Raw genomic sequence first — 19,419 nt, 5'->3', positions numbered from 1 at the left:
GATTTTGCCAGCGATGGACTTCGCACCCTCATGGTGGCCTACCGAGAGTTGGATGATAAATTCTTCAACACCTGGAGCAAGAAGCACAATGAGGCATGTCTGTCTGCGAAAGATAGGGAAATTAAATTATCAGTTGTTTATGCAGAGATTGAGAAAGACCTGATGGTGAGTGTGAGGAGGCTGGGGACAGACTGGGAACAAGAATGGTGGTGGTGGCAGCCAGTAAACTGAGCAAGGGTTCTGAGAGTGGCATCCAGAGGATCTGCAGGTGTCTCTGAGAAGAAAGACAGGCAGGTTCAACAGGAAAGTCCACAGTTTTGTGTCAAGGAGGCTGGGTATTGGAATCCAAGCTGATTCAGTATTCCCTGGAGTTCTGATCCATAGTGAAAAGTGCACTGGTTGTAATTTTTTAAAAAATCTTTCTGGCAGTGTTTCTTATCCCCAAAGCTGCTCATAAAAACTAAGTAGTCTATAAGAAATCAAGATCTGACAGATTAAAAAATTCAGAACAAATTGATGGAGTAATCAGGTCAAGAATATTCATTCATTGGATGTATTTATTAGTGCTCCTATATACCAGATACTATGCCTATAGCAGGAGAGAAAACAGACAAAAAACCACATATATAGTATATCAGATGGTAAAAACACTACAGGGGAAAATTAGGCCAGGAAGAGAGTGTCAACGTATGCTGTGTGTTTTAGAGGGGCCAGGCCTTGCTGCTGTTTTACACAGGGCAGTTAGTCTTCATTGTGAAGAGGAGATCTGAAGACCTGAAGAAAGTGGCAAGCATTTAGGGGAATGGAATTGTTAAACTTGGTATCTTGGAGAGTATATCAGTGGATCATGAGTGGGGGTAGGAGAAAGTATGCAGAGAGAAGTGTTCTGTGCCCCTTACATTATTAGTTCAGTTTGTCTAGCCGTTGTTATAAGTGCATTTTAGTTAAAATTTTGGGCACTAAAGAATAAGTTTAATGCCCAAAGTTTTTTAGAATTAGCAAAATAATCCCTATATAAATATCATTTTGTTAGTTTTTAGGAAGAACTATCTTCTGGGAATGACCTTTGTTAATCCACCTCTTGGAGCTGGAGGTAGTGCTGAACTCAGTCACTGGAATGGTGAAGAGGGAGAAGAGGAAGTGTGAGGGGAAGTGTTCTAAAGTTTTAGATTATAACCATAGATCTACATATGCATTTTTGGCAAAGTACTTGTGTTTATTGTGCACAAAGTTCATCCTTTATTTCACAACATCTAAACTTTCTAAATATCCTGAGGTGACAGTGTATCATAAGAAGTAGAGCTAGTGAATTAACCAACGTATAAATATCTTTTTGTTATAATTGATAGAAAAGATGCATCTTGGCCAAGGAATTGTTTTTTCTCTGGGCAGTGCATATCAGGACTTGTACGTTAGGCTGCAGCAGGTAGGCAGAAGGAAGCACACAGGGAGAGATGGGAGCGAGTGCTCAAGGGTTTGCATTTTGATGTGAGCATTGATGTGTGTGCATATTCTGGCTATACTATGGGAATACTTTAATTCACTGGGAACATGCATTCTTGCTAATATTTTAGTAGTAGAAATCTGATAATGAACCCTTTTAGAAATATGCTTGGTGTATTCTGTTGCTTTGTCTCATTTTAAATCAAGCATTAAGGGCCTGCATTGTTTTAGTTGTGACTCTGCTAAGATGTCTATCTAGAGGCCTGTTGCCATTTCTGTCTTCAGTGAAATTTTTGTCTCCAAGAAAGGACTACAGTTTTTCCTAGGAGATTGAACTGGTGTAGTGTATTATTATTTATTAAAAATACTCATGTAGCTTTAGTATTTTGAATTGGTGAATATTCATGATGTGTGAAAAAGCATGATACACACTATGATTTCAGTCACACAAAATAGGATGTTGAGTATGTATATGCATAACCTGGAGGGACATGTCCAACTGAGTTGCTCGTTGACTCGATGGCTGCTTTTTGCTTCTGTTTTTCTGCTTCCTATAATGCACATAATAACTTTTAAAAAACAAAAGCTATTTTAAAAACCTGAAAAAAAAATAAGTGACAAGCCAAGCAGTTCTCTGGCTTTGCAAATGAGCTTTTCAGACAGAATAATAGCATGAGGGAAAAAAAACCCTGACACAGAATCAGGCCTACTTGTTAATTGAACAACAGCAGGTCAGCCAGTGTGGCTGGAGCAGTGTAAGGAGGAGAGAATGAAAGGACAGGCAATGTGACAAGCAGGAGAGTCATCATAGGCCGATGCAAGGACTCGCGGTGAAATGTGGGGAACCATGGAAGAGTTCAATCAGAGAAGTGATATCAAGCTTTTATTAAAGTCATTAGTCTGATTGCAGTGTTGATTTATACTGTAGGACAGACCCAAAGGAGGCCAGTAGTACAGATGAGAGAGGATGATGGCTTGAACCAGACAGAAGTAGTAGAAGTGGTCAGGAAAGGTCAAATTATGTATGTTTTTTAAAGGTGGAGCCAACAGATTTTGCTGATGGATTGGATTATAGAAGATGAGAAAAAGAAATGTTAATGATGACCCTGAAGTTTTTGACCAGCCCCGCTCTGCTATAAAGAGAAATAACTGACACCAAAGGGAAAATGTAGAGGTCCCTATTCTCCTTCTACATTCAGTCCTTCTAGAGGCCTAGTAGAATCATTCAGTAGTTCATCAGTCAGTTCCTCAGGCTCATCCCTGTCTCAGCACTGTTATTAGAGAGAGAAAGCATGGTGATGAACCAAGATTCTTTTAATCTAGTGTGAGAAAAAGTCTTGAAAACCTTAGAGATTCCTAGTAGGTACAATAGCAAAGTACACAGAAGCCCTTTTATGGCTGAAGGGAAACTGCAGTAGGATATACAGATCCTTCCTTAAAACCCATCACGTTTGAGGCCAGGAAGTGTGCAGTGCAGCAAAGGAAAAGTGAAGGTGTATTGAGAAACAGATGGTTTAGAGGTAGCACATAACTTCATATATGACTCAGGCAAGTCTCTCCCCTCTCTGGTCCCTAATACTAATTTCCTAAATTTGACTTCAATGTGTGGTTGAGAAGTTGTATACGTGGAGAGGCAAAGTATGCTGAGTATAAGTATGCCACCAGGATCCTCATTCCAGGACAGAGCTAGCTCACTAAAGAGAACACTGAAGTGCTAGTTCATTTGTTGGGTAGCACTAAATGCCGTCTGTCTGTTTCTGTCTCTGTCTCTGTCTCTGTCTCTGTCTCTGTCTCTCTCTCTCTCTCTCTCTCTCTCTCTCTCTGTCTCTCTGTCTGTCTCTCTCTCTCTCTCTCCCTCTCTCCCTCCCTCCCTCTCTCTCTTCCTCACTCATTGATCTCTCTGTTCGAAGCTGTTAGGAGCCACAGGCATAGAAGACAAACTGCAAGATGGAGTACCTGAGACAATCATCACCCTGAACAAAGCCAAAATTAAAATATGGGTTTTAACTGGTGATAAGCAAGGTAAAAGAAAGCTCCTAGCCTGCATAATCCTCTTCCTCACCCACTTCAACCATTTCTTTCCTTCTTCATTTTCCTTTTTTTCTTACCAATTTTCTTGACAAATACCTGTAACTCAGATGAAGTCCGTATAAGATACCTTCATGTCTAATTTTGTATACAATTTGCTGAGCATGTACTTTATGTCAGATGCTATATTTTTCAGTGAAGACATAGAGACAATCCAAACATGACCTCTGTTTCAGCCAGGAACTTAAAAACTAAAATCTTTTTTTTATTTTTGCAGTATTGAATCCAATATTGGAACCCAGGGCCCCATGCATGCTAGGCAAGTGCTCTACCACTGAGCTACATTCCCAGCCCCTTTTATTTTGAGACAGGATCTCCCTAAATTGCCCAGGTTGTCCTCAAACTTGCCATCCTCCTTTTTCAACCTCCAGGGTAGCTAGGCTAAAAAACTTTAGTTATCTTTGACTATACACTCTCTGTTGTCTCCAAGATCCTTTGTCTTAGCATGACCCACCAATTCTTCTGAAAATCCTCTTGACTGTGTCATCACCCTAGTTCAATCTTCATCCATTGTTGTTCTTCTACAAAAATTTCTGAACTGATCTGTCTCTTGCCCTTACTAATTTCAGGATAGCCTATATTCAATTATCAGTTTAATTTTCCTCAAATATACAAATTTTATGGTTTTTCTCCTCTACTGAGGAACCTACAGGGATTCTACATTATAAAAATCAAGACTCTATCTGGTTTTCAAGAACTTGAAACTGGACATGGGGGATACATGCCTATATAATCCCAGTGACTTGGGAGGCTGAGACAGAAAGATTGTAAATTCAAGGCCAGTCTAGGCAATTTAGGAGATCTTGTATCAAAATTTTAAAAAGGTTGTGCATGTGGCTCAGTGGTAGAGCACCCCTGGGTTCAATCCCCATTCCTGCCAAAAAAAAAAAAAGTTCTTGGTAATCCATTGCTACGTATACATCCTTATCTGCATCCTAATATAACCATTTCTTCAATATATCCCAAACAAACCAATTCCTACTCTAGGGTCTGTTTGGGTTGTTTCCCTACTTGAAATACCTTTTCCTTTCTCTGCACACTTTTTTTTTTTTTTTGGGTGGGGGGGTAGTAGATTTTAGCTCAAAAGATTTCTTTTTTATTATTGGTATATTATAATTATATGTAATAGTTAGGTTCATTTTGACATAATCATGCAAGAATGAAAAATTTAATTTTTTCCATTTTGGTCTCTGGTGCCTCCTCTTTCCCTCCTGTCCTCCCAACCCCTATTCCTCTTCCTCTACCCTACAGGTCTTCCTTTTATTTATTTATTTATATATATTTAGTTGGTGCTTTACAGATATACATAAAGATGAAATTCACTGTTATATTTATACATGTACATAGCATAATTTTTTCAAATTCATTCTGCATTTTCTCCCCTTTCCTGTCCCTCTACCCTCCTCCTCAGTCTCCTCCTATTCCACTGATCTTCCCTCTATCCTTGCAATATCCAAACCCCACCACCACCACTTCCTTTTTTTCCCCCATATTTTCCTCTAGCTTCCACATATGAGAGAAAGCATACATTTGATCCTTGATTTTCTGAGTCTAGCTTATTTCACTTAGCATGATACTCTCCAGATCTATCCATCTACTGGCAAATGCCATAATTGCATTTTTTATGACTGAGTAAAACTCCACTGTGTATATATACCATGTTTTATTAATCCATTCATCTACTGTCAGGCATCTGTGCTGGTACCATAACTTGGTTATTGTGAATTGTGCTGCTGTAAATATTGATGCACCTGTCTCACTATAATATGCTGATTTTAGTTCTTTTGGATACTGAGGAGTGGGATAGCTGGGTCCATATATGGTGGTTATATCCCTGTTTTTCTGAAGAATCTCCATATTGCTTTCCAAAATGGTTGTACTAATTCACGGTCCCACCAAAACAATCTATAATTTTACCTTATTCCCCACATCCTCACCAGCACTTATTATTATTTGTATTTTTGATGATTGTCATTCTAACTAGAATAAGATGGAATCTCAGTGTACTTTTAATTTGCATTTCCCTGATTGCCAGTAATGTTGAAATTTCTTCACATATTTGTTGGTCTTTTGTATTTCTTTTTCTTTCTTTCTTTTTTTTTTTTTTTTTTTTTTTTGAGAATTGTCTAATTTCTTTGCCCATTTATTGATTGGATTATTTGGGGGTTTTTGAGTTCTTTATATATTCTGGATATTAATCCCCTATCAGAGGAGTAACTGGCAAAGATTTTCTCTCATTCTGTTAGGTTGTCTCTTTATACTCTTAATCATATCCTTTGCTGTGCAGAAGCTTTTTAATTTGATGCTATCCCACTTATTGATTCTTGGTTTTATTTCTTGCTAGGGATCTTGTTAAGGAAGTTGGTATCTGTGCCAATATGTTGGATTGTTGAACCTTTGTTTTCTTCTAAAAGTTGCAAAGTTTTGGGCCTAATTCCCAAGTTGTTGATCCCTTTGATTTAACTTTTGTGCAAGGTGAGAGATAGGGATCTAGTTTCATTCTTCTACATACGGATATGTAGTTTTTCCACCACCATTTGTTAAAAATGTTGTCTTTTCTCAAACATATATTTTTGGCTTCTCTGTCAAGTATCAGATGAATTAACTATGAGGGGTTGTCTCTGTGTCTTCTATTCTATTCCATTGGTCTTCCTGTCTATTTTGATGCCAATACCACATTGTTGTTTTTAATATTTTTAGTTTTTATGGACCTTTGTTGTATTCATTTTATTCATTTATTTATATGTGGTGCTGAGAATCGAACCCAATGCCTCACACGTGAGGCAAGCACTCTTCTACCTCTGAGCCATAACCCCAGCTGTTTTTATTACTGTAGCTCTGTAATGTAATTTGAGATCATATATTGTAATGCTTCCATCATTATAAGATTGCTTTGACTATTGCATTGGCTGTTTTTTATTCTTCCAAATGAATTTTAGACCATTTTTTCTAGTTCTGTGAAGAATATCATTGGTATTTTGATGGGGATTACATTGAATCTGTATAACACTTTTGGTAATATGACCATTTTGACTATTTTAATTCTATTTACCCAAGAACATGGGAGGTCTGTCCATCTTCTGAGTGGTCTTCATTTTTTTTCTTCAGTGTTCTATACTTTTCCTTTTAGAGGTCTTTCACCTCCTTTGTTAAATTTATTCCCAAGTATTGAAAATACGGAACACTTCACAAATTTGTATGTCATCCTCATGCAGGGCCCATGCTAATCTCTGTATCCATCCAATTTTAGCATATGTGCTGCCAAAGCAAGCACCCCTAAACACTGATTCATTCATTAAGGCCTTCCTGCAAGAGTTTCTGTGACAATTGCAATCTTTCTTCTGAATTTTGATACTACTTGTAACCAGGGTTTAGGACTTAATTTTTTAAAATGTTTTCCTTAGTATGAATTTTTTCCAAATTCCAGATTTTCCAACGTAAAGGAAGGATACAACTTAAACATGCCTTAGTCCCCCATAAAATCTAGCATAGAGCTGGATGTGGTGGCGCATCACTATAATCCCAAACGGAGGTTAAAGGATCACAAGTTTGAAGCTAGCCTGAACAAATTACTGAAACCCTGTTTCAAAATTAAATTTAAATTTTTTAAAAATTTATATAGCTCAGTGGTACAGCACTCCTGGGTTCAATTCCTAGTACTGCCAAAAAAAAAAAAAAAAAAAAAAAGGAAAGGAAAGAAATGGGCACAGTGATGTTCAAAGAAATACATCCTGATTGCCTAGAGAAGTGAATATAGACAGATGTTATTTTCAGCAATAGGGGGAGGCTTTCTAGAGAAGGCTAAGCCTGAATTCTAGTTATTAATAAATTACTCAAAAATCTGTACCAAGTAGTCACTTGTCTGTCAATGTTTGGATATGATTTTCACTGATTGATGAAAAATACACTTTGTATCCAAGGCAAATGTAGACAACTAGGCTCTAAGCCCACCACTATTAGTGACTATGTAACTATACTCTGTGACAGCCCTGTCCCAATCTATAAACACCAGCTAAAATGAGACCTGTATTACCTTTCCTACAGAGACTGCTATAAACATTGCCTACTCCTGTAATGTATTTGAGGATGAAATGGATGGGGTGTTTATGATTGAAGGCAAGGACAGTGAGACAATTCTGCAAGAACTCAGGTACAGGTGGGAAAGTGGCCACAGTCAGTCCCTAGACATCCCTATACATCTCTTCCCCCAATGTGGCCTCCACACTATCAGAAGGAACAGAGAAGAAATGGAGAATGGGGGGAAAAAACTAAATATTTGAGAGAATTTTATAAAGAAGTACTCAGACTAAAGGAGTTGGAGTGTGGAGGATGGAGAAGTGAGGTACACAATGCTCAGGGACCTACAGCAGTGGCAGGTCTCAAGAGACAGTCAAGTCTAAGGTCCTTGCCAGTGCTTTACAGAGCACTTACTTGTAACTTTCTTGCCTACTTTCACCATGGGCACGTTTTCCTTCCTAAGCTCAGGGCTTTAGGTCAGACTCTGACCACTACTCTTGGTTTTCAGGACGGCAAGGGGCAAGATGAAACCTGAGTCTCTACTGGAATCAGACCCAGTCAACATTTACCTGAAGAAGAAGCCAAAAAGGACCTTCACAATGCCTGAGGAGGTGCCTCGTGGCGACTATGGCTTAGTCATCAATGGCTACAGTCTGGTGGGCAATAGAGTTACAGCTTTGTTCTCTTCTTCCAAGGAACTCTCTTAGGTTCAATCCACTTCAGGGAAATTTTAAGACCTCTTCCCTATTCTTAGTTGCCCTTTTGCCCATCCCTTAGATACTCTTGCCTGAAAGATGCCTTTCCCCAGGATACTCTTGGCAGGAATAAATGAAGAAAGAAAAGCCAAGGGAAAACTCCTTTATTCAAATCCTTCACTACCAATGTGACCTGTCACTTAGGGGAAATGGGAATCAAGCAGAACTAGATCCTCCAAGAAGTCACTTAGCATCATATAGCCCTAGCCCTATCAACTGATTTGACCTAATGAGAGGTCCTGACTAGTTTCCCATAGTCAGAGAATACCTAGAATTGATTTGGGGGTTTGGCCTCCCTCCTGGTTGGATCACCTTGAGAGCAGCTATGCCTACCCTATGAAAGAGAGGAGAATATGGAGGCAAGGGGAGGAAACTAGAAAAGTCCTACCCTGAGAGTTTTTCTGGGCAACCTGAAGAGTGGGTATGTCTTGGTATTGCAGGCTTTTGCTCTAGAAGGGAACCTGGAATTGGAACTGCTGCGAACAGCAAGCTTGTGCAAGGGGGTAATCTGCTGCCGGATGACACCCTTCCAGAAGGCCCAGGTTGTAGAGCTGGTGAAGAGGTACAAGAAGGTGGTGACACTGGCCATCGGGGATGGGGCCAATGACGTCAGCATGATCAAAGGCATGTGAGGGCAAGGGGGGGCATTAGTTCCCAGTCATGGCTTGCCTCTTCCTTCCTTCATGGGCAAAACTGATCTGGGTGGCACTGTGTTGCTGGCTCATACCCCTACTATTAAGCCTTTATATATTTATAGTGTTTTGCAACTCCATTCCTGCTCCTCTACACCTGCATTCCCACTTATTTACACCTGCAGATATTAGCCCATATCCATAGGCATGCAAACATTTAGATTCATTTACTTAACTAGGAAAGTAAATATATACACAGAAACACATGGTTTCCTCAAGAATATGCATACATTCATAGAACAGGCTGTACAACGACCATACCACCTATCTGAGATGGCATCAAGGCCCACAGAAAGGACCCCTGGGCAGGAGTCATAGTCTGCTCCTTTTTTGAAGGATGTAGGCTATGAGGCTCAATGCAGCCCAATGCTGTGTTCCCAAGAACTTGCCCTGGTCCCCTGGCTGAAAGAGAATAGGTGATTTAGTGATCACTTTGGACCAATAGAAGCAAATGGCTAAAATTTACTGATTTTAATTTCAGATGAATATTGTTAGCCTCCAGCAACTTGTTGATCAGTGAGGTCCTCTAGTCCCACCTCTCTACCCACACAGGAAACACTAGCAGATATATAACAGCCTCAATTTTAATATTAGCAAGTGTTTTTGCTCTCTTTACCGGTTTCTAGAACCACTCTGGTCTTTAGAGCCTGAGAGGTTTCATTTATCCCATTAAGCAATGTAGTAGGTATATACCAGAAGATCAGTGAATTTTACCAGAATAGTGAATTATCACAGACTGATTAAAACTTTGAGGAACTTCAATCTTATATTCCATCAAGTACAATCTTTGCTTTATCCAGAAAAATTCACCTTAGACCTACTGAAGAGTTTATTTCTCACTGAAAAAGTATGTACCTCACACATTCCTCCCAATAGTTTGGATTTTATTCCCTTAGGTAAACTTAGGTAATTAAACATTATGTTAGATTGGCATCCATTCTGCATCCTTAATTGATTTAAGTGACTTCCATAGATAACAAAATATTTAAACCTCAACATCTGGAAGTGGGAAAGAGCTGAAAGGGTTAGAGTAGGAGCTAAGAACATCTGGGACAGCTTTCTAGTTATTACTGGCCATACCAGGCATTCTTGAGTGGCAGCATTCAAAAACAAAGTACAGAAAGAGACAGTTTTCCAGTTTGTGGGGGAGGGGCAATCCATTAAGGGGGAGGACTCCTCTAAGGAAGTGCTATTTTGAATTGAGCTTGAGTATTATTCAAATGTAATACAAGGGGTTTATGCAACATCATCTCAGCATTTCCTTTACATTTTCCAGGGTGGGAACCTAGCAAACAAGCTCTGTGGTTTAGAAGCTTCTGGGGTTTCATTGCAGCTGCACACATTGGGGTCGGCATCAGCGGCCAGGAGGGGATGCAGGCCATGCTCAACAGTGACTTTGCCTTCTCCCAGTTCTGCTACCTTCAGCGTCTGCTGTTGGTACATGGCCGCTGGTCTTATAATCGCATGTGCAAATTTCTCAGCTACTTCTTTTATAAGAACTTTGTCTTCACCCTGGTGCACTTCTGGTATGCCTTCTTCAACGGGTTCTCTGCACAGGTAGGAGTTCACTTGATAATCTTACCCTAGTCATCTGGGTCTTCTCTCATTACCCATCACTTAAACAAGCTCAGACCTTTTTCTTCCTCTAGAGACCAATTATGACACATTGCCATCCATCCACAGCTTTATGCCAACCCGTAAAGCTCTTTACCCCATATTGATCCCATCTCCCAACCCTATAATAACTATATTTCCAAATAACCAGATTTCCAAATGATAAAGGTTCTGGCCTAACTAAATGATAAAGGTTCTTGATGTGATGAGGACAAATTGATGAATCTAGAAATTTTCTTAGCATCCAAAATATCCTTATGGAACAGGCTAAGCCCCAAGGAGCCTCTGGGTCATGCCCAGACAAGCTATTATGACATTCACTTGAGTTCATACTTAGAACTACAGCTTCCCTTTACTTCTCCTTCTCTACCCTGACTGCCTGCACCCCTGTCCCCACCCCTCCCCCACGAACAGTTGCTCTGGTGAGTTAATTCCTCATTTGAAATATGAAATCTCATAACTATACTGAGGAAAACTGACACCTGGATTTTGATGTTTTAAGAGAAGTCCCCCTTCCCTATAAGTTTTCCAGAAGCCTCTCAAGATTACCAAAAGAAACCATCTCAGAAATGATTATCCTGGGAGATCCCTATACCAGTCAGCAGACTGTGGTACACTGTATATCCCCAGGGTCTAGACAAGTCAGTCTGATTTGTGGGATGTGTGGGATGTGTGGGATGTGTGTGTGTGTGTGTGTGTGTGTGTGTGTGTGTGCGCGCGCTGAATGTGCTGCATGTGTTGCTGCTGACCTCTTGTGGATAGTAAGGAAAGGGTTCCTTTCCAGGATGGAGCACCCAGCTGGAGAAGGTTCAGTGAGTCTGTTCCCTTTGCCAGTGTTAGATGTCCTGTGCTAGAGAAGCCACTGAATGCCATTATCAGGCAGAAAAAGAAAACATCCTAAAGGCTTATTTGCCTGGGAGTGCATGGGTGTGGCTCCACTGAGTCCTTTCTCTGCAGGGAGGAATAGAGCAGGTTATGGTAGGGTTGGTCCAGATCAGCCTTGAAAGCTTGATGTGGCCTGGCACCAGCCTGGGACAGAGGGTTCTACACACAGTAGGATCAAATAGAGACTGGGGCTCTCAAATTCTGAAACCAAATCTTACTCTGGGTTAGTATGGTGGTGAGCAGGTAGGTGGCCAGGGGAGATGGGTTAGGTGGTCTTGGGCCTGGGAGGTGGAGGTGGGACTTTGGAGGAGAGAGAATTTTAAAATCTCCTTGGTATTCTTCCAGGCTGTCTATGATACCTGGTTTATCACCTGCTACAATTTGATTTACACCTCCCTCCCTGTCCTGGGCTTGAGTCTGTTTGAACAGGTAAGACTAGCATCAAGCCTCTCAGAGTTAAAGCCCCTGAACCCTTCAGGAATATTCCCAAGAGAGAGAAAAACAGCAAGAACTGAACTCTACAAAATTGACTGTAAAGCAAAAAATTTTTAGAGAAAGGAAAGGAACATATTGCCTGGATATACAGGTATCATAAGAAAAAGTAAAAAATCCTCCTGCACAGAAAATAATCACCAGTTTTAAAAAGTCAGGTTTTCCTGTCTCACCTTTACAGACAGAAACATGGAAATTGTGCTGTATAGTAAATTGAGTGTGTACAAAAGTAGTGAAATGAAAGAGAGTTATTGGATCAGGACTGGGTAAAGCAACAGGCTTCAAGAAAGGAGATTCCCTAGCAGGGTGCAGTGACATATGCCGGTAATCCTAGCAGCTCAGAAGACTGAGACAGGAGGATCTCAAGTTCAAAGCCAGCCTCAGCAACTTAGTGAGGCCCTAAATAATTTAGTGAGACTGTCTCAAGATAAAAATTTTTAAAAGGACTGGGGATGTGACTCAGCAGTTGAGTGCCTCTGGGTTCAATCCCCCATATCAAAAGCAAATAAACAAAAAAACCAAAGGATATTCCCATTCAGAGATGATAAGGATGAGCTAAACCAAGCAGGAAAGACTAGGTGGGGAGTCCTGAGGAACAAGCATGGGAGTATTTGTATCTTTTGTGTCACAGGGAGCTAGCCCAGGGAACACCCTCTGTCCCTCTCGGAAATTTTCTGAGTGCTGAAGGTCCTGGTACCCCTTCCCCCTCCTCTGCTATGCCAGCTTCAACTCCTGAGCACCAAAGTAGAAAAAGGAGCATCCAAAGAGTTGTAAAGCAGCTGAAACAGAACATCATGGAATCATGGTTCCCAGTCTCCATCCAGATAGTAGTGCTGAAAGAAATTTCCCATGAAGTATCTGCCAAACCTAAGAGTGAAAGAGGAATAGATTATGTTATTCAACAGTACTATCCTGCTTCAGTGGTCTAATTCCAGAGATCTACCTCTTTTGTATCCTGAGTTTCATATTTAGAAGATGAAGACAAGCCAGTATTGTTCATACAGAGAATTCTCCCACCCTGAGTTCATTAGTAGCTATGGGAGGGAATAGGAGGAACATCATGAACATGGATATTTCCAGGCTAACTGATCCCCATTGGCTTCCCTTTCTTCATCCACTAGCTTTTAATACACACACACAAAAATTAACTAAATGAATACTTACACTTGGAGACCTGTGTCCTAGTGCTTCCCCCCATTCCAAGCTCTAGTCCTCTCTTCCAGCTACCCCCAAACCAAACTCCCTTTCACAATTCCCTAATCCTGAATGCCTCCAAGTGCTTCTCACCATCCTAACTATGTCCTAGCTTCCTTTAACTACCTAGATCCTTGCCTAGAAAAGAGAACTTCAGGAAGGGTTTGTGGTCACTGCCCTGTTCTCTGGTTCCACTTCTCAAGTACTCCATGAGGAAGCTACTAGGCAGCCTGGCAGCAGACTCAAGTGAGGGAAGAAGCCCCTACTTTGATGGAGATGGGACCTTCCATGAACTCTAAGCCTTCCTCCTTCCCTCTGGTGCTTCCAGGATGTGAATGAAACATGGAGCCTACATTTCCCAGAGCTGTATATCCCAGGCCAGCACAACCTCTATTTCAACAAGAAGGAATTTGTGAAGTGTTTAATACATGGGATCTACAGTTCCTTTGTGCTGTTCTTTGTCCCCATGGGAACCATTTACAACTCAGAGCGCAGTGACGGAAAGGACATCTCCGACATCCAGACCTTTTGCCTGATAGTGCAGACCTCCTTGATCTGGATGGTCACAGTACAGGTGTGGGCAAGCAGCAGTGGGAATAAGGGGATTGGATGGGGAGCTGTCTAGAAAGAGGGAGATAAGGAGGGAGGGAGAAGGAAAGGAGCATCCTCCAATACAGGATTGGAGAAGGGAGGTGGCTAATAGAGATATCAGGTTATAGGGTATTGCACATAACCTAGTGCTTTTCAGATTGCCCTGAAGACAACCTACTGGACGATGATAAGCCACTTCTTCATCTGGGGTAGCCTGGGTTTCTACTTTTGCATCTTATTCTTCCTGTACAGTGATGGCTTGTGTCTAATGTTCCCCAGCATCTTTCAATTCCTAGGTAAGGCCCTGGCCAGGATGTGGAGGAGGTATTAAGTATATTTATTTAATAAATGTTTACTGAGAAGCTATTACTATGTGCTAAGCTCTGTGGCAGAGGGATAATAAGAAATGATCTCTAGCCTCAAAATCTAGGTAAGACTACCTAGATAGGACTCAAAAATACTTTACTTTGGGGCTCTGATTGTAGCTCAGTGGTACAGCGATTGCCTAGCATATGTGAAGCACTGGGTTTGAATCTCAGCGTCACATATAAACAAATAAAGGTCCATTGACAACTAAAAAAATATTTTAAAAAATATATTTTACCTTAGAGTTTCCAAGATTTTCATTTCAAATATGTAGTTTGATCTTCACAGGTATCCTGTGATGTAGGCAGGGCAAGAATTATTAGCACCATTTTGGAGACTGGAGTTGTTTTTTGTTTTTTGTTTTTTTTTTTAATGACTCAATATAGGTCTCTTGATTCTAGTCAACATCCTTTAAGCTGTAGCATCACTACCTTATTGTCTTCTCTATCCATTTCTCTCTTTCTCTCTCTCATCTCTACGTATATGAGAACAAAATACAGAAAGAGTAGCCACGTAGATTTACTTGGCTTCTATCTCTCGTCAGGACACTAACTCATTTTTCTACTCTGAAGTCTTCTATCCCATTTTTACATACAGGCCAATGCACTAGGATTCCCCCGTTGCCTACCCCCACTCTCCTGCCCTGCCCTGCCTTTAGAGGGAGACAAAAGCATGTCAATTCATAGTGACTGGCTGCACAAAGGATCTACTTGCAATTATTTTGCATTTATATCATTTCTTAGGAGACCAGACTGTCTCCAAATCAATAACATCCTTCTTTAGACTAGAGAGGTATCTAAGTTCTGTCTAATAAGTCCCACTCCTAATCTCTTCCCTTTCTCCAGGCTCTGTTGTAGCCTTACCGATCCTTGCTCATTGTTAATAGGTGTGGCCAGGAACACTATGAACCAGTCACAAATATGGCTGAGCCTTATCCTCAGTGTGATTCTCTGTGTAATTCCTGCATTTGGGTACCAGTTTCTCCAACCACTAGTTTGGCCCGTCAATGTGGACAAGGTAAGTGAAACAGGGAACCTATCCAGATATAATTTATGATCCCTCTTCCCCTTTGCCTCTGTGGATAAAAACCCCATCCCCCATGCTCTGGATACAGGTTTTTGACAGAATTAATCATTGCAAGACACGTCCACCACAAGTCCGAGTTCGGACCAAACTGAAACACCCAAGCCTGCGACGTTCTGCCTATGCATTCTCCCACAAACAGGGCTTTGGGGCCCTCATCACTTCTGGAAAGACAACAAAGATCAAGCCAAACAAGAGAAACAGCTTTCCTGTTAAAAAGTAGAGGCCCTTAGGGAAATCCAAAATAGTCATTGCTCTTCCTCCCTTGTATACATGCAATTTAGTAAGGAGGATTAAAGTCCCTGGGAACAGTGTAAACCTGCTCCTCCACGCTCATGGCAGGGCCTCAGCCTCTTCATTTCCCAGAAGGGTGTACCCAGGTAAAGCAAGGAAAGAGGTAAGGAAAGAGTCCTCAGATATATCTGCCAGAATTGTAGCATTTCAAGAAAAATCAATCTCAGGTGTCCGTTCCACCATCCCTCTCAAGTTTTAATCCAGAAAAGCAAATGTGGAAGTAGAGGTTGTAGAGGGACAGTGTAGGGAAGGGGGAAAAGAAGATAGGACCTAAGAATCTTACTTTAAACCCTATCTCCCATACCCAGGGCAACTGTAAACCTTCCCAGGGCCCCATATTTCTACCCCAGCACTCTTCTAAGGTTTATTTGGGAGATTCAGAGTGAATATTTTGCTGGCCCTGGTAGCAAGAGTGGGAGGCAGCTTTGGAGAGTTGGTCTTGAGAAGCTGAAGGAAAGTTTCTGGACCCCAAAAAAGGTGGTTCCTGCTTGGATAAGATTGCTCAAGATTTTGCTTTCTTCCCCTCTATTTTGACCCCTTTGACCCAAGAACTGATGCCTGGTCAGATCTCAGAACTAGGAAGAAAAAAAATAGAGGATTTTTTAGAACTCATGTCTTAGGGGGATATAACCATAATTGGTGAGCATCTGTCTTCATTCCATAAAATTATTTTGAGAAGAAATTGCATATATTTGGAATATTATTTCTAAGAAGTTTATGGAAAAATAAATTACATATTTTTGAGTGAAGAGATTTGTATGGTTTATTGAGGTCCCAGTGACAATAATATATTCTGAGTAATATCATTTTCCAACATATTCCTCACCACTTTCCCCCTTCAAATTAGACCAATTAGGCAGTGTCTCCTTTTTTCAGTTCCATTCCATTATTCTGCCCTCTCTTGCTAAACTCTGTCTTGGTTTCAGATGACCACACCTTTTAACTATATAGCTTTTTCCTCTTTCCATACCTTAAATATTGGTTCCTAAAGCTCAGTCATAGGTTCTCTGCTCATCTTTACCTGTACCCTTTTCCTGAGTGACTTCATCCAAATTCTTGACTTCATTTGTCAACAGAAAGATGATTCTGTCTCTAGTCCATCTCTCTCTGGGGAGGTACAGATCCACATCTTAATCCTACTCAGATCTTTCACTTAGCTGAGCCTTTGGAAACATAAACTCAAACCTGCCCAACCTGATCACTTAAAAGTATGCCACCCCCATCATTCTAGTGACCCAAAGCAGAATGCTTGCTTCTTCCTCTAGATTGATGGTCCAGTCACTAATCAAGTCATGTAAATTCTCCATCCTTATTTCTTGTGTTCTGTTCCCTCCCACCATTGCTATCATCGCCTTTGCTGACTCTCATCACCTCTTACTTGGATTCTGGCATAAAATCCCCAACTTATTTATCTGGTTCTTCCCCTTCAAAAGCATCAACAATACGATTTCCAGAGGAATCTTTCTGAAAGGAAAATTAGTTCATGTCAAGTCACAGTTTACCATCTTTTGAGGACTTCACAAGTTTTTTAGATCAAGTTAAAATGTGGACACTTTATTATTGGTCTCTCTCTAGCCCTGTCTTCCATGACTAGTCATGAATTTCTGGTCTTCATGTCATAAAATATACTGTTCTCATTTCCTAAAATGCTTTCCCCCACTCCCTTCTTTATCTAGTGGACTTTTAGTCATCCTTCAAATTCAGGTTATTTGGAATTAAAGAAAGGTGATGTTGAATGCCACTCAATGTATTAAACACCACTGAATTAACTGTACACTTTTAAATGGGTAATTCTATGTGATGCTCACCTCAATTAAAAAAAAAAAAAAAAAAAAAAAAAAAAGCTCAGTTTGGGCATAATCTCTTCCAGGAGGCTTCCCCAATTCTTCAACGTGGTTTATAGGCCTGCCCCATTTATTCAATTGCTTCTCTGTACGTACCTCTAACAGATACACTTGTTAGAAGGCATTATAATCATTGATTTTCTTTCCAGATCCAGCATATAATAGATCTTTAATAAATGTCTGTTGACTGAACGAAAGAATATTAAAGTTTTCTGCTTCTCTGCCTGTATGTCTTCTTTCCATGAATAGCACACTACCCAAGAACTCAAACCAGAAACCTGGAAGTTTTGTTGGACTCCTCACTGACATTCCTGTAACCCAAATCTACTCAGTAAGTTCCAGATACTCCCAGTCAGAAACATCTTCAGTTTTTTTCCTTTCTGCCATCCAAGAACTAACTAGGCTCAACCCTGCTTAGCTTCCAAGATTGGGCGCATTCAGTGTGGTATGGCTATAGATAATTTTTCCCTTTCTTATCCTTAATTCCATTGCCCTCAGTTATAGCAATATCTGCCTCTCTGGTCTACCTGTCTCCAATTCTGCTGCTTTTTGATCCCTTATCTACATCATGGAGAATAAGCTTCCAAAAGTACAAATCAGATCATTTGCCAGTTTAAAATCCTTTCCTGGCTTATCATGGTTTGGCTACATTGGTGTGAACTGACCTTTCCAGCTTCAATGACCACTTTCAATTGCACATAATCTTGTTCTGTTTGTTTGTTTTTGTTATGTGTGGGACACTGAGGATTGAACCCAGGGGCATTTTATCACTGAGCTACATTCCCTGGTGTTTTTTGTTTTGTTTGTTGTTTTTTTAGACAGGATCTCGCTAAGTTGCTAAGGCTGGCCTGGAACTTGTGAGCCTCCTGCCTCAGCCTCCCAAGTGACTGGTATAACAGGACTGTGCCATCACATCTGGCACATAATCTCATTCTTGCCACACCACATCACTTCACTTCCCTAAAAGTTCCATCATCTTCAGAACTGTCTATGGCTTGGCTCTTTCTATCCTCCCTTCATAGTTCCATCTCTCCTTTATCTAATATCTATCTGCTCTTAACTCAGATCTTCTTCCAGGAAGATAACACAATCTCATGTTCTGAGTTGACTGCCTCTTTCTTGGGCTAGAGCACCTTGTAGTTTTCCTTTCTTTCCATTTTCCAAGGTTTGAACATTTGATCACTCACAGGCCCGTTTTAATTATGGCTTACTTCTCTGTCTTCTCTGCTAGACCATTGTGAATGATCATCTTTTTGAGGGCAATAATATTCTCATTCGTTTCCCTCCCTCTCTCTCTCTCTCTCTCTCTCTCCAAGCAGAAATGCTAGCACTTGGATTTTTATGTTTTTCAGTGAATATCTACTACCTTTTATTTTTCCTAAACTTGCTTCTTATCCTTTCATTTCAAAATGAATCTCATCCTTCTGGATCTAGTCTGAAGTTTTACGTTAGGGGCCTTTTTATGATACATAATTACTCACAATCTCCCAACTAAGACATCTGTAAAATACAGATTGGACCAGTAATATCCCCCAAAGCTCCTGAACAATCACCACCCACTTCTGGTGGCTTATGTGCATAGAAATTTGAGTCTCTACTGAACAGCCAAGACAGTAAATGCCACATTCCAAAATGAGGTGTGAGATGACCATTCAAAACTTATAAACTTATGATGGCTGAACTCCACTCAATGTATTAACCACCACTGAATTAACTGTACACTTTTAAATGGTTAATTTTATGTGATGCTCACCTCAATTAAAAAAAAAAAAAAAAAACTCAGGTTAGGCATAACCTCTCTTCCAGGAGGCTTCCCCAAGTTTGAGCTGGGGCTGTAGCTCAGTGGTAGAGCACTTGCCTAGCATGTGTGAGACACTGGGTTCAATCCTTAGCACCACATAAAATAAACAAAATAAAGGCATTCTCTGCATCTCAAATACAAAAAGAAAACCGAGTTTGCAATTTTCAATTGCCCCACCCACTTTGAGTAAAGAGCCAAAAAAATCTGATATTGGAGAGGAATTATTAGTGTGTTTTGAGTTCCACCCCCAGTTCAGCTCA

The 19,419-nt window shown here is 40.5% G+C and overlaps 1 protein-coding gene and 1 non-coding gene across 4 annotated transcripts in view; one reads left to right on the top strand and one right to left on the bottom strand.

Annotated features, from left to right (window-relative positions):
* LOC124965001 (phospholipid-transporting ATPase FetA-like) overlaps positions 1-16,253 on the top strand; it is a 142,044-nt gene extending 125,791 nt beyond the window's left edge. For 2 of the 3 annotated variants that reach the window (XM_047525812.1, XM_047525814.1), the window contains 11 exons: positions 1-165; positions 3,354-3,465; positions 7,576-7,681; positions 8,057-8,204; positions 8,744-8,927; positions 10,329-10,552; positions 11,840-11,923; positions 13,509-13,754; positions 13,929-14,067; positions 15,024-15,154; positions 15,252-16,253. In XM_047525812.1, coding sequence (XP_047381768.1) covers positions 1-165; positions 3,354-3,465; positions 7,576-7,681; positions 8,057-8,204; positions 8,744-8,927; positions 10,329-10,552; positions 11,840-11,923; positions 13,509-13,754; positions 13,929-14,067; positions 15,024-15,154; positions 15,252-15,443 — 1,731 coding nt within the window. In that variant the 3' untranslated portion in view covers positions 15,444-16,253. The remainder of the gene's footprint in view (positions 166-3,353; positions 3,466-7,575; positions 7,682-8,056; positions 8,205-8,743; positions 8,928-10,328; positions 10,553-11,839; positions 11,924-13,508; positions 13,755-13,928; positions 14,068-15,023; positions 15,155-15,251) is intronic. The other variant, XM_047525813.1, reaches the window with a different exon arrangement.
* Positions 6,702-6,805, bottom strand: LOC124965087 (U6 spliceosomal RNA). Its single transcript, XR_007105094.1, has one exon. It is a non-coding gene; the product is annotated as a U6 spliceosomal RNA (small nuclear RNA).
* Positions 16,254-19,419: the final 3,166 nt, after the last annotated feature.

The sequence above is a fragment of the Sciurus carolinensis genome, chromosome 14, assembly GCF_902686445.1.
Source record: "Sciurus carolinensis chromosome 14, mSciCar1.2, whole genome shotgun sequence".
Classification (NCBI taxonomy): Eukaryota; Metazoa; Chordata; class Mammalia; order Rodentia; family Sciuridae; genus Sciurus; species Sciurus carolinensis.
This window is presented reverse-complemented; position numbering and strand designations above follow the sequence as displayed.